The sequence below is a fragment of the Schistosoma mansoni genome, chromosome 7 (genome assembly GCF_000237925.1).
Source record: "Schistosoma mansoni strain Puerto Rico chromosome 7, complete genome".
NCBI lineage: Eukaryota > Metazoa > Platyhelminthes > Trematoda > Strigeidida > Schistosomatidae > Schistosoma > Schistosoma mansoni.
Genome location: NC_031501.1, coordinates 3710792 through 3724630, shown reverse-complemented (window position 1 = coordinate 3724630; position 13839 = coordinate 3710792). Strand labels below are relative to the sequence as shown.

General features: G+C 34.0%; 1 protein-coding gene across 1 annotated transcript in view; it reads right to left on the bottom strand.

Annotated features, from left to right (window-relative positions):
- Positions 1 to 3687: 3687 nt before the first annotated feature.
- Smp_080870 (hypothetical protein) overlaps positions 3688 to 13839 on the bottom strand; it is a gene marked incomplete at its 3' end in the record, with an annotated part of 33956 nt that continues 23804 nt past the window's right edge. The window contains exon 7 of the mRNA XM_018798636.1: positions 3688 to 4061. Within this exon, the coding sequence (XP_018653558.1) occupies positions 3688 to 4061 (374 nt within the window). The remainder of the gene's footprint in view (positions 4062 to 13839) is intronic.

Genomic DNA, 13839 nt, shown 5'->3' with positions numbered 1-13839 from the left:
GTTAACAACCCAATTCAAACGTAACCTATTGAAAACAACGGAATGTACAAAATGTTATGTGTGTGTGTGTATGCGTTGGAAAGCAAGATAGACAAATAGAATCTAGAAAATCATGAACAGTTAACATCACTAACCTTGACAACAATAGTAGTTTAAAAAAAATTTTTTTAGTCATTAACAGATACTTAAAAGAGAGGAAAAATCTATATCGGACCACTATACACAAAAATAAAATTTTCCACTAGTTTGTTTTACACATTCATTAACTGTGTTTAATGTTTATAACACTTAAAAATTTATCAGAAGAGGGGGTTGTGGAGATTTTAGTAATTTTATATAGTTGAGATCATAAGTCAATTGAAGCTAGACCATCATGGAAAACCTGGAAGCAATGGACTTAAAAATTTGATATAAAATAACATCAAGAAGTATGAACTTCACATCTTTGGATCAGATAACATTAGCTATAACTTAATATGATAGAGAACAAACCAGCTTTCTGTTATGTAGTAGCGAAGACATAAGTACGGGTAACTTGCAGGACCTACTATTGGACTATTATTCTTATTGTATAACTATTCAGTAACCAGATTATCTATATCTTTATTCATCTTATCGTAAGCTTCATTTTGACATATTGATTATTACCATATGATTTACTGTCCCTATGTTATGCTCAGTTTTATTGATCATTGTCTCCCACGCTTACAGCCTCATTTGGCCTGGTTTTGTACAAATATTATTTTCTATTTTATGGCATGATGTGGCCTGTCTGTCTGATATATAAACAAAGTATGCTTGAAATAAAGGATTCGTATTGCCGAGGCTGCTATTGGTGTTTTGGACTCAAGTGGACGGGTTAGGAGGATAAGGACCAATAAGGACGCTAGATTACTCATACTAATCGGACGTCATTGTCACAGTGTGAAGGTCGTAGAAGTCGTATTCTATTGGTGGATAATTTACGCGACTTACGTCCTTGTTAAATTCGTAAGGTCATAACGAATCAGCGACGACCTTAATCAAATCATAACACTTTCTGATAAAGAAGAAATCATAGTGGATCATAAATCTAGTTTGAATTTGGAATACTCAAGTTAAAAGGAAAAGAAGTAGACTGAAGAACAATATATTGTGCAAGGAATAGGAGGCTGATATGATGGGATAGAAAGGCAAAATTACATTTTTTTTATATCTCTGGATATTTTTGGTATATGTGACTTTATTCTAATTAATAATCTAAATGAGTTTACAATCAATATATAAATGAGTGTATTTTCGACTAGGGTCGTCGTCGTCATGTTTTAGGATTAATAAATCTTCACTTGTATCAGTTTTGGTGTTCTTAATTCGCGTCGTGAGGAATCGCAGTGGTTCCTTGTTTCAAAAGTATAAGTAATAAGTGATTCCGACATAATCAGCGACGACCAGATATAACAATTAGTGACTTAGTCGTAACAGTCGACTACCATTTATAACAGAGGCAGATGTCAAAAGAATAAATAACAATAGTGAGCGAATGGGAGAGCCAAAGACAGAATTGAATGGAGATTGCTGGTCAGTGGACTATGCTCCACGATTAGTAACAAGTATAAGTAAGACAACGAGAAAAAATATCAACTTATTTCGAATCAATGTGCATTGATTGCTAGAAAATCATTTAGCTTCCAACCAAAGGTTGATTGATGCTCTAAGGTTTGAAGCACCTGATCTAGATCAAATCATTTAAGTTGTTAGGCAAAAAACATCATTATTTTTCAAATAAAAAGTATAGATACTTTACTCTCTGGGAGGAGGAGATCAGCCTCTGAAGTTAGATGAAGAAAGTGTCGTTTTTACTAAGACATTTATAGTTAAATGAAACAAACATGGGGAAAGTGGACAGCCTTGATGAACACCACCCGAGGTTGACAGTTTTAATAATAGTTCGCCACATGCTCTAAACTGAAAAGTAGTAAAGAGCCTTCAAAAGGTTACTGAACTTTTTAAGTGAGCCTTTCAACGACGAGTAGTGTCAAAAGATTTGTCTGCCGACAGAGTTGAATGCTAACTTAAGACCAATAAATATTACTATAGTCGGGTGTCGGTAAGTATGTCTGTTCCAATACTGGATAAACAGTTAATATCCACGTCTGCGTCTGAAATCAGCCACGTTTAGCCGAATTTCATGTTCAACCTAATTCTCTGTGATAATCATAAGAGAATTCTAACCCTATATTATAAACTAAGATATCTAGCGGTCAAGACCAGTAATATGCAATTATGTCTAGCTTCCATAGTTTACCAAACACATCTGTCAAAGTAACTTAAAGATGGAATATTATTCGTAAGGATTCTCAAAGTTGGTCTGCGAAATCCTAGTGCCTTTTTCATTTCAGATTAGAAACGGCATTTCTTGTCTCATTGGGCGTTGGAGTAGGCTTATTCCCATCTCTTATTCTAGGGTTGTTTTTAAAGGATGGATATATAGAGAACAGTTAAGTTATTTTCTTTGAAATATTTCGCTCATCATTCCAGTCATTTTGACTGAGAGTGTATCAAATTGCCTCGACTTTGTGAAGATAGTCTCAATAAATTGTAAGTAATCTCCAAGTCAGATTGACCTGTTATTTCGACTCTTCATCAAGTTTGTAATCCACAGGTTAAAATACAAAACAAGAACAAGAGATATAAGTCATGGGATTAGTCCTTCATAAATTAATTTGTAGCATAGCCACAATGATCCTCAGAATAAATGATTTACAACAAGACTTGACTCATAAACTCAACGTCTTGTTGACAGTAAAGCATACGGAACCTTCTAAAACGACAGAGAGAATTGTTACAACAAAAGTGAAATGATTTGAAATTAAAAAAATTAATATAACAATGAAACTTTCCCTAGTTTTAGAATCGATATTGAAAATGACGTAATGAAGAACAGTAATGAAGGTTTATAACTGCAAACATAAAATCGAGAAACATGAAAGAACTCTTACTTGAAATGATGAAGATTTGAAGCTCAACTGGATGCTTTAATTGTTGTTGAGTCCCATGAGCTAGTTAAACTGCAAAGGTTTCACTGTTGTTTCGTATGTAAGACATCTCAGAAATCACTATCAGAATCTTTAAATCTTTTGAAATCAATCTCGTTCATAAATAAAACACAATCACTTCACATCATTTTGGGCAGACCAAAAGATACAACAGGGAAAGACAAACCCAATATCATCACAAAATAGTTTGTGCCAGATATAACAAACACGACATAGAACAAAGTGAACATCCCCCCATACACGACACGATATGCTATCGCTGATATCAATGCATGTAAACAACTACGGATATAAATTCGTCTGACAGATGGTCGAAATTCAAGATTAAGGAAAAGCTGAAAATGCCAGAGAAATGTCTGGAAACATGGAATTCAGGTCATTCACAGATCAATAGACACATCAATTTCGACTCGATTTAGTAATCCATTCGGGAAAAGTCAAAAAATAACCAAGCCAAAGATCCGAGAAACAAAACAGTCAACTTTAGTACAAAGACAACTGGAAACTCATGCAGTAACAAATCACCATCTAGGCTGCCAGGACAAACTGATTAAGGAATCGTAGAAAAAATAAAAAGTTCTATTTTGTATGAAGTAAGCGTAATGATATATATATATATATATATATATATATATATATATATATATATATACTACCTGGGGTTCATTCGAAATAGTTTATCCGATAAAATTTCACCATCTTTCTTCCATTGAATACCATAACCATCAGTTAATCGACTTGAATTAAACCAGAGTACGCCAGATCGATCCAAAACAATGTTATTATCATTACTGAATCGACGAATATTGCTAGCGCATAGAAGTGTTATTGAAGAATTCACTTTACACCATAATTCATTATGCCGCTCCTGAAATTTATTTCCATTATTTAAACTAAGCTGTTGGTTTTTTACATCATGATTGGATGATGACGATATTGCTGAAATAATCTCGATAGAATGCAGAAATATGGATGGAAATTCAACTTGTATTAACTCATACGCTTGAACAGACCAGACAACTGCACCTAGGAAGGAATTTTTACGGAAGATAAAAAAGATGCATAGCTTATAATAGTGTAAAATAATCAATCACTTGCACTAGAAAACACTTAAATACACCCAATAAGGAAACTTTGGAATAGAGATGAGCTTGAGCTATTCGAGAATGCTAAAGTGTACATTTGAACGAGCTTGAGGTGTGAACTGTTTTGCCCAGTCAGGAGTGGACGAAGATGAGTGATTCATTATACTAGAAATAAGGGTAAGAATATGATTTTATAACTAACGCTGATGTCAGTTCACGATTAACACATAATCCTAACACTAATTCTCAATCCTATTTCTATGTTTGCGCTATCAACTTTCTCGTCCCTCACTGGTTCGGCTGCATACAACAGGTTAACCGAATACGCTTAAAATTTCACTAAAATCATGAACCGATCGATATTTGACTACCATCAAAAATATCGAAGCATTGAACGGTCTTACCGTTCTAGTTTGGGACCCTTCAGCAGCGCACATCCATGACCACATATGCGGGAATCAAACCTAGGACTTTGGTCTTGCACGCGATCGCTAAAAACGGTTTTAAAGCTACTTTTTCGGCCGATCAGTGGAGACTTCTAGACCAAAAGTGTTTCGCAACAGGAATGAAAAAACCTGTTAGAGTTTAGTGTTTTTTGGGAGTTTGTTGATTTTTCCGAATGTGCTACTAAATTTTCAATCTTATTATGGTGGAAATATTTCCAACATTATTACCTCATTAATCCAAGCGTGAATTTATCCTAGCTAAAGGTTTCTTTCTGCATCCTTTCAATAGTTATAAACAGTCCTAATGAAAATTTATCATCGTTTACAATTCATCAAGTCCGTCATCGCATAACAGAACACCATCCGTCTTGGTTGAGCAAAGGACGGGTAAGAGTGATCAAGGGTTCTATTCTCGCTCACTTGGTGGACAAGTCTGAGTAAGTGTGTGTATGTGCATCAGATAGACACGTATATTATATTATTATGATCATTACCACTATACTTTTGTCTTCTTAGTCGTTGCAACCCATCCCAGCCCCACATACTGACAACCAAATGTGTTTGCGTACATGTATATAAGACCGCATTCATATCACTAATATTTTTACGTGGAAAAAGATATCGACAGTAACGAGGCGAATAGAATAGAATGTAAACTTGTTTTATTTGGGAAAACAGTCCTATTATTTATTTCTCACAGTTCATCTAACATACCCGCTTCCACCTGACTTCAAAACTTTTATCTTTGACTACAGATGCTTGTCAAAAAAATCACAAGATAAGACAAAAAGAGAGCTATAGTCAAAATCGGAGCTTGGACCGGTTGGCTAAGATTAATATAAACTCAAGAACGACCAAAATATAAAAACAAATGGCGCCATATTAATTTTTTTTCGGTGAATATGTGCTTCGAATTGAAAGTATAATTTGTTTTACCGTTTTCAAAACAAATATTTGACAGTTTCACGAAGCGGTTGTCAAACCTGCGATATATATATATATATATATATATAACTAACAACCAATTCTCCACAAACACAGACAAGCACATTAGACAGCCATAACCATTATTATACAATAGACGTATATCGAGTCTTTGTTCTATAGTCATTTCCCTTGTTTGTTTGTCAATTGATTTCAACTCACTGCTTTATTGTCTCCATACAGTTCCTTAATTCATCATTATGCTTTGATAAATTGAACGGCTACCATATATACATATATATGTATCCTTGTAGGTGAGTGAGCGAGTGAGTACCAGATCTCACTGTATTTTGTCTTTAATAATATAATACTAACCAAATATACCACTTAAAAACCAAATAAGCATAGTTCTTACCATACCAATCGGCCTATGCTCCATTTGGGGTAACAGGCGTAAGTAAGTAAGTTACCATACCAATGATGTGTTTTTTTTTCAATTAAAAAACTAGGGAAATTTTTACATCGGTAAAAACATCACTAGCCAGAAAGTGGGAAAAAATTGGATCATTTTATTAAACGTGGAACAAGCAGGAAAGCCTAATGACCAGTGAATGAGTGTCACATTATATATATATGCATCATAGAGGAGAGGTGGAGACAGAAAGACAACGAGAGAGGAATAGAAAGGGGTAGACGAGACTAGGAAACAATCAGACAACGACAACAACGGAAAAACATTATTAGGGATCATATTTTTTTTTTAAAAATTAACTGGGTATGCCATTAAACTGTATACAAAAATAATTTCATCACTTTTACACTGTAGAGTAATTTGTAAGAATGTCGGCAACCGTTTTGACAGAAGAAAAAACAACGACAATTTATAAAAATAATTACAAAAGTAAGTAGTTAAATATTTAGTCATCCTTTCTTCTCCTTTCAATAGGTATGATTTTAAAACAGTGGAAAATAAATGCCTGAATTGTCACTTGTTTGTGAGTGGTGCGTGTGTGTGTATCTATGTGAGTTTTCCTGACTCCATTACAACAACAAAAAAATATTTTAAACAATAGCATTGAGGATAATCGTGGAGATCAATAAAGAAAAACGTACATTATATTGATTGTTACTGTAACTCATTTAATCAGGTATCAAGTCTATGTAGTTGCTTTAAAACCAAAGGCATAAACGTTGTTTGCTGTGAACAATTTATCATTGCAAGGTAAAAGTGAATTAAATGGCGATTAAGTAATATTTCGTTGATCATTTTTAGAAAAATGATGAAATATTTTGTGTGGTAGAATGCGTGTCCGTAACAGCTTAGCACATCTACCTTTTCAATGTTCAACAAGTGTCAAGTTATCCAGTGAGTAGATGGTACATATCAAAGCATAATTTTCACCGAAGACATCATTTCAAGCTCTAATCCTCACCTCTATTGTTTTGCTTTTTTCAGCCGACTAATTGAGATGCACCACAATGATGTGTTCATAGCAGATATATGTATAAATAATATGTATAGGTGATGAAAGGAAAGTTCCCAGTGAAAATTACACACTTATATACCAACACTCACTCACCAAATGAACGGGAAGACTCTCGAAAATGTTAGGTAGTGTACTTTTATTGAGCAATGAAGAAGGATGGTTAGCATTATCATAGAATGATTTCATTTCTCAATATGGTAAATAGATAAAATGATCAATTATTTGACAATACTCTCACTCTACAGATTTGACGTTGTTTGTTCTTGAAATGTTTCGTTTTTTGGTCTGCTATCAGTCTAATTGATGAGTTTTTATCCTGTCCTGGTTTCTTTCCAAATATTGTGTCATCATGTTTAAATGAAGCAGTCACACACACACACATGATTATTAATAATAATCTTGGGAAATCTGTTTTTTCTATATATATTCAGTCTACGGCATAACTACTATTGTTTAAAATGCATCCGTACAAAAAAAAAACAACATACAGTGTTCCGTTTAGTTTTGGTTTCAAAGAGTAGAATGGTTTGTTTATTCCATGATCATGACAGTCTCCCTCCTATCTTTTATCTCTCACACGAATCAAGTATGATAATGGTTAGTAATTAGTACAATTTAAGGGATTTTTAAAACAAATTGATTGCAAACGAGTCGGGCATTGTAAACCGCCAAACTGATGTCATAAATTAAAATCGTTGGATGCCGGTTCAGTGGTCTAAAGTTTAAGCGTTCGCGCGCAAGACCGAAGATCCTGGGTTCGATTCTCACATGCGAGATCGTGAATGCGCACTGCTATTGAGTTCAACACTAAGAAGAAAAGGCTGGTCAATGCTCTGATATTTTTAATGGTGATCTAACACCGATCGATTCACGATCCCAACGAAACTCAACAATCTCCACAACCTATTACTGAAATTCATTTGCAGTCTTTAGTTGGTTTCAAACAATACTTCTCATACTACTCAATTTTACATTAGTAACACTAACATTCGATGGATAGAATTTAAAAACTGGCCGAGGTCAAAAATGAAATCATATCAACAAATTTTGATTGCTTTTATATCTTCCTTTATGATATTTGAATAAAACTTGTAGTTTTCATTGCAAAATAACATAAAGATCAGCTGGAAAAGCGTTTAAAATGAAGTAAGGCTATACAGATACTCAAGCAAAATGGAGTTGTCTTATCAGTACTGCTGATAATGAGTTACATATTATAAAGTTGTATAATTCTTTTTGTAGCCACATTAAAAGTTATTGTATTCTTGAACTTCAAGGTAAATAACGAAAAAGTATGTATGTGAAGGGAAAGCATGAAGCATTCCATTATGTTAATCAGCACACAAAAAATTGGTGAAAATAATAGTAATAGTAATCATAATAATACCAACGGTACAATGAAAAAAAGAAAACCAGACAACGTCTATGAACATTTAATCGACTTTACAAATCCAACTAATATGATAGAGGAGTCTTAGTCGAAGTCTCTAGAGGCCCAGAAGCCACAGAAAACATATTAACCAATCAGAGCTAAATAAAATTTTCACAGAACCATCTAGAAAGTGTAGAATTACATGTAGTATACCCAGTTGACGAGTCGAAAATAGAACAAAACACGCATCCTGAATTTTATTGTTAACCACCATTCATATCTCTGTTTATATGAAGATTCTGGTCTTCAGAATCATGCCCGATATAGATGTGGTTAAGATAGGGGAATGAAAAGAAAAAGTTTGTAGTAGTAACATAATGTTGTTATGTTCCAGATATTCGTTAAGAAAGAATGATTATACTTTCTCTTTGGATTTTTGTTATTAATTTCATGTCGTAGAGATTGTATATCATTGAGATAAGATGGTGGTTGGAGGTGGTCAACAGGAAACCCTGAACCCGGGTTTCGTGCTACTTGGCACTCGTCAGCAAGGTGTACCTGTAATATTGAGGTAACTGGTGCTCCCTGAAGGATTCGATCCCGTGTCACTCACCTTCACAGTCAGAGACGTTACCACTGAGCTGCTCGGGCCACGACCGACCGATAGCATTCGATCAGCACTAAGAAGGACTTGACACGCATGACATTAATCACTACCCAGTGATCAATCAATTGTGATTGTATATCAATATCACTATTAACAACAGTAACAGAAGAAACTCTAAAATAAAACTTTCTCATTGAGAAATAATTATCAATAACAACAATGAGTCAGAGAACATAATTAGTTTGAATTTTTTAGAAACGCCCCAAGGGAATAAAATAATAGATCTGTATAGACGATGTAGACGTATAAAGAGAGATAAGTAGGTGTGAATAGCAGCATGTGTATGTAAAGAGAATTTAGAGATGAGAGTGATATGCAGACAGACATTTTAAATTGATGATAGACAGATGAATTGATAGGTAGATAGACAGGTAGTCAGAGTAAAGAGTAAGATAAGCATCAGTAGGTAAAATAGATAGATACACTTATAGATAAACTGACATGTAGGATAAACACGCAGAGAATGAATAGTTGAGTATAGATGGGAAAAGATAATGAGAAGATAATAAATCATTCATTACATACCTTTTTAGACACTCAAAAATTCTATAAATTTATTATTCTACTAAGTTAACATATGTCCATCAAAATTTTGAATTGGATAGATGTTTTATTCCAATATTGATAATGATATCACAGATAGAACTCAGGATCTTCAGAATCTGTAATGAGCGTTTAACTTTTAGACAGATCACCGAACTGGTGACCAATCACTTACATCTTTAATAACTTCACGAAAAAAAGTATATTCCCAATGGACGATCATTTTATCAATTCTTTGATCATAAGATTCTAATCGGAACTCATTAGCAAAGGATGATAGTAAGCTTAGGAGGAACCAATGCTACTTGGTGGATTCAAACCTGTTATCCAGCTTCATAGTCAGAAACATTAACACAGAGCTATTTGTTTCGCAACTGACCTTCTTGGTGGCGAATAGCAAAGTAGCACTAAACTTAGGTTCAGGGTTTCTTGTCAACTAATTCCAGAAACCTTACATCTCAATATGAGAGAAGATAATTAGAAAACGAACAATTTTGAGGAATAAAAAGTATGAAACAAAATTGAAGCTCAAGATTTAGGTATTCTCTAATCCAATGTTGCACATCATCACTAGCACCATCATCTCTCCTACCGCATAGCATCATTAGTAGAGACTGATGAATTTTGTAGTTTTATGTTAAGAACTAACCTTAATTAAGAAATCAATCGCGAGCCCAAAGCAATAGAAGTTAGAAGTGCAAACTATTGAATTGAGGCTCTGTAGTCTAAAGATTAAGAACACGCTATAAGACCTAAAGGCCGAAGGTACAATCTTTGAGTGAAGTTGTAGGTCTGCACATCTGAGAAGTCTCATTCTAGGAAGAAACAGCCGTCCAGTATCTCTGGTTTTCAATGGTCGTCCAACAGAGGTCAGTTCATGATACAGCCTATGAATACATGTAACTGTAGTGTGGTGTATGCTACTTATGCTGACTGATATTAGTATGTAGCACCGACCGGAAGTGGAATGCCTGGCAGCAGAAGATTGAAATGAAGAGAACAGGAAGGATATTAGAGAGCAATCGAAATAATGATAGAATTCGAGGAATAATGGAGTATGTAAACGACAACGCGAAGGTGTGCAAATGGTGTATTTAATGTAAGATTTTCATGTTACTAAGCCACTGTGCAATTTTGCATTAAACAATAAAGTGGTTTCACCTTCCCCATCTAAGTTCCCCTTCACTACAATAGTACCACATTATTTTTATCAAGTTCAGTAACAAACAAATACACATGAAATTTCCCATACTTTATCACCATCGAAAGACATTACGAAATCACACATCTCCACCAACAATTCATACATGGAACTTGACAAAAGTTAATACATATGTATAACAAATAAAACTGTCATTTGCACTGCTGAAGGATCCCATACTAGGATGGAGTTGGAATGATGAAAACTTTCCTACTTAATTTTGTCTCATTACAAATAACAATTAACAAATCCGAACAAAAATCAATAAGGTTATGTGTATGAAATATGGACAGAAACAATCACACATACACACATGAAATACATAAACATGTTGTAAACAGTAACTGGGTATTGTATTATATGTTGTCTAAATTAATATCATTGTCAATGTAAAACAACATAAAGAGCTATAATCACAACAACTAAGACAGTATGAGATAAATTGGTTCCTAATCTCATTTGTATCTAACTAACTAATTAACAAATGGATGTATGAGTGAAGATTCTCTTGGTGAAATTTGATCAATGGCCCCAATGAGGAAAAAATCGCTTAGTCAGGATATGTTGTAGATAATGTTCGTCGTAGATCGATACCAGTTGCGATGATAATGAAAACTAAACAGTAATAGATTGTTGTTTCTTTCTAAGTATGGATACTCTGTAACACTGTGAACAATCAATCATGATCAAGGATTGAATTCAAGACTTTCAGATGAACTAGCGTGATGATTATAAAATGACTGTTAGTGGCAATTGTTTCACTTACGACAGGTCTGAATTGTACTTATAAATTTTCGGTAATTTCCAGTTGTTAATGTTTAAGAATTGTAATTGATCCATCTCTATTGAAATATGTGTACGCTGAGTAATTTGGTTTGACAGTTTTAGTTAAGTAACAAGTCTCAGGAGGACTTTGAGATTATGGTTACCAGTCGAATTCATCAGCTAAATAATATACCCACCTGCATCCCAATTTTGATGTTCAACAATTGAAAAATCAGTTTGATGACGTAACACAAAGTATGGAGCTCATATGTAATTCGTGTTTAATGTATTTGACAATATTGTAATAGTAGCTGTTCACGTTTATCTTACTTCTTTATCTATAAATCAACGAGACATTTCCCACAAAGTATTTGTCACACTATATAGTTCACCTATAATTTAATTCGTGAAATATCATTGTGGGGTAAAGCGGAAATAAATGAAACAAATTTGAACACACCTTCCACACACACACACACACAAACATACTGTTAAGATCATTTATATACTATGTACAAGGTACATGTATAATACAAACATTTATCATTACAAGAAAACAACTTGTGGCAAAAGAAATGTTTATTCAAGTCCATTCGACTGATTATTAAAATAAACAAACAAAACAATCAATTAGAACGATAGCAGACCAAAAACGAAACATTTCAAGAACAAACAACGTCAAATCTGTAGACTGATAGTATTGTTAAATAATGGATCATTTTATCTATTTACCACGTTGAAAAATGCAATAATTCTATGATAATGCTAACCATCCTTCTTCATTGCTCAATAAAAGTACACTACCTAACGTTTTCGAGAGTCTTCCCGTTCATTTGGTGAGTGAGTGTTGGTATATAAGTGTGTAATTTTCACTGGGAACTTTACTTTCATCACCTATACATATTATTTATACATATATCTGCTATGAACACATCATTGTAGTGCATCTCAATTAGTCGGCTGAAAAAAGCAAAACAATAGAGGTGAGGACTAGAGCTTGAAATGATGTCTTCGGTGGAAATTATGCTGTTACATGCAGCATTCATTACAAACCAAATGAATTAGAAAATGCTGAATATTCCAAATATATTATTTTTTTATTATTATTATTAATGGCTTTATTCAATATTATAATCTGGTACAATATAGAATTCTCAGCACGAGTTATTTCAACAAGTTTTTTTTTACCAAAAAAGAAACAAAACAAACAAAAAACGACAGAACAGAAATAATAAAAAAAAGGTTTAGGAAAATCTGAGTTTATACAAATTATCGAATTTGAGACATGCTTAAGAATACAGGTTATTTACTAGGTCAACTCTAACAGCCTATTCGTCGCAAAGTAAATTTGCAAGGTAAGGTATTACAGAACTTTTATAGATTTGCTTGCGTGCATGGATTTTAATGTATTTACGTCTCGTTCTACCAGAAGATATACAAGGAGAAAGATATGAATGAAGCGGATGGTTAGTATCTGATAAGATAGCACCTGCCAAGAGTTTGCAAGACTTAAGATGTCTATCCACAAGCATATTAACAATGACTTCAAAAGATTCACCACATACCTTGCAAACTGCCTTCAGCACTCTACGCAAAATAGCAAAGTCTTTTCTCAAAAGCCCGGGAAAGAATAATGGAGAACAATATAAAATAATAGGTAATATGCCGGAATTTACAAATTGTAAGAGTAAATGGCGAGTAACCCCAAAAGCATGCAGCCTCTTTATGTAGTATGTCAAACGGTAAACTTTTTTCGATAACAGTAAAACATGAGAAGACCAGGAAAGATCAGAGGAAAAAGTAACACCAAGATATTTGACCTTCGACACTGTGTTTATTAAGGAGTTTCCAATGGCACAAACATTATGGGATCCCAACATAGAGTATAGGTTCTGTCCATGTCTCAAGCTAAAGTTAACAGCTTGACATTTAGATGGATTGAGTAAGAGACCATTACCAACAGACCACCTTTCAATACGAGATAAAAACTCATTCATTTCTATGGGATGTAAGGAGGTAGAAATCGGCATACATACAGTGAGGTCGTCCGCATATTTTACAAAAGTGTTTTCTGTGGAAGATGGCAGATCATGCAAAAAGAAAGAAAAGAGCAGAGGTGAAAGAACAGCTCCTTGTGGCATACCTACAGTAGACAGTAGAGATGTTGAACACTTTCCTTCAAATACAGTGTACTGTTCTCTTCCAGAAAGGTAGGAACGTAGCCAATTGGTTATCCAGCTGTCAGTATCGATGCTGATCAGCTTGTTAAGTAAGAGGTGTCTTGGAATAGAATCAAAAGCAGAAGTAAAGTCCA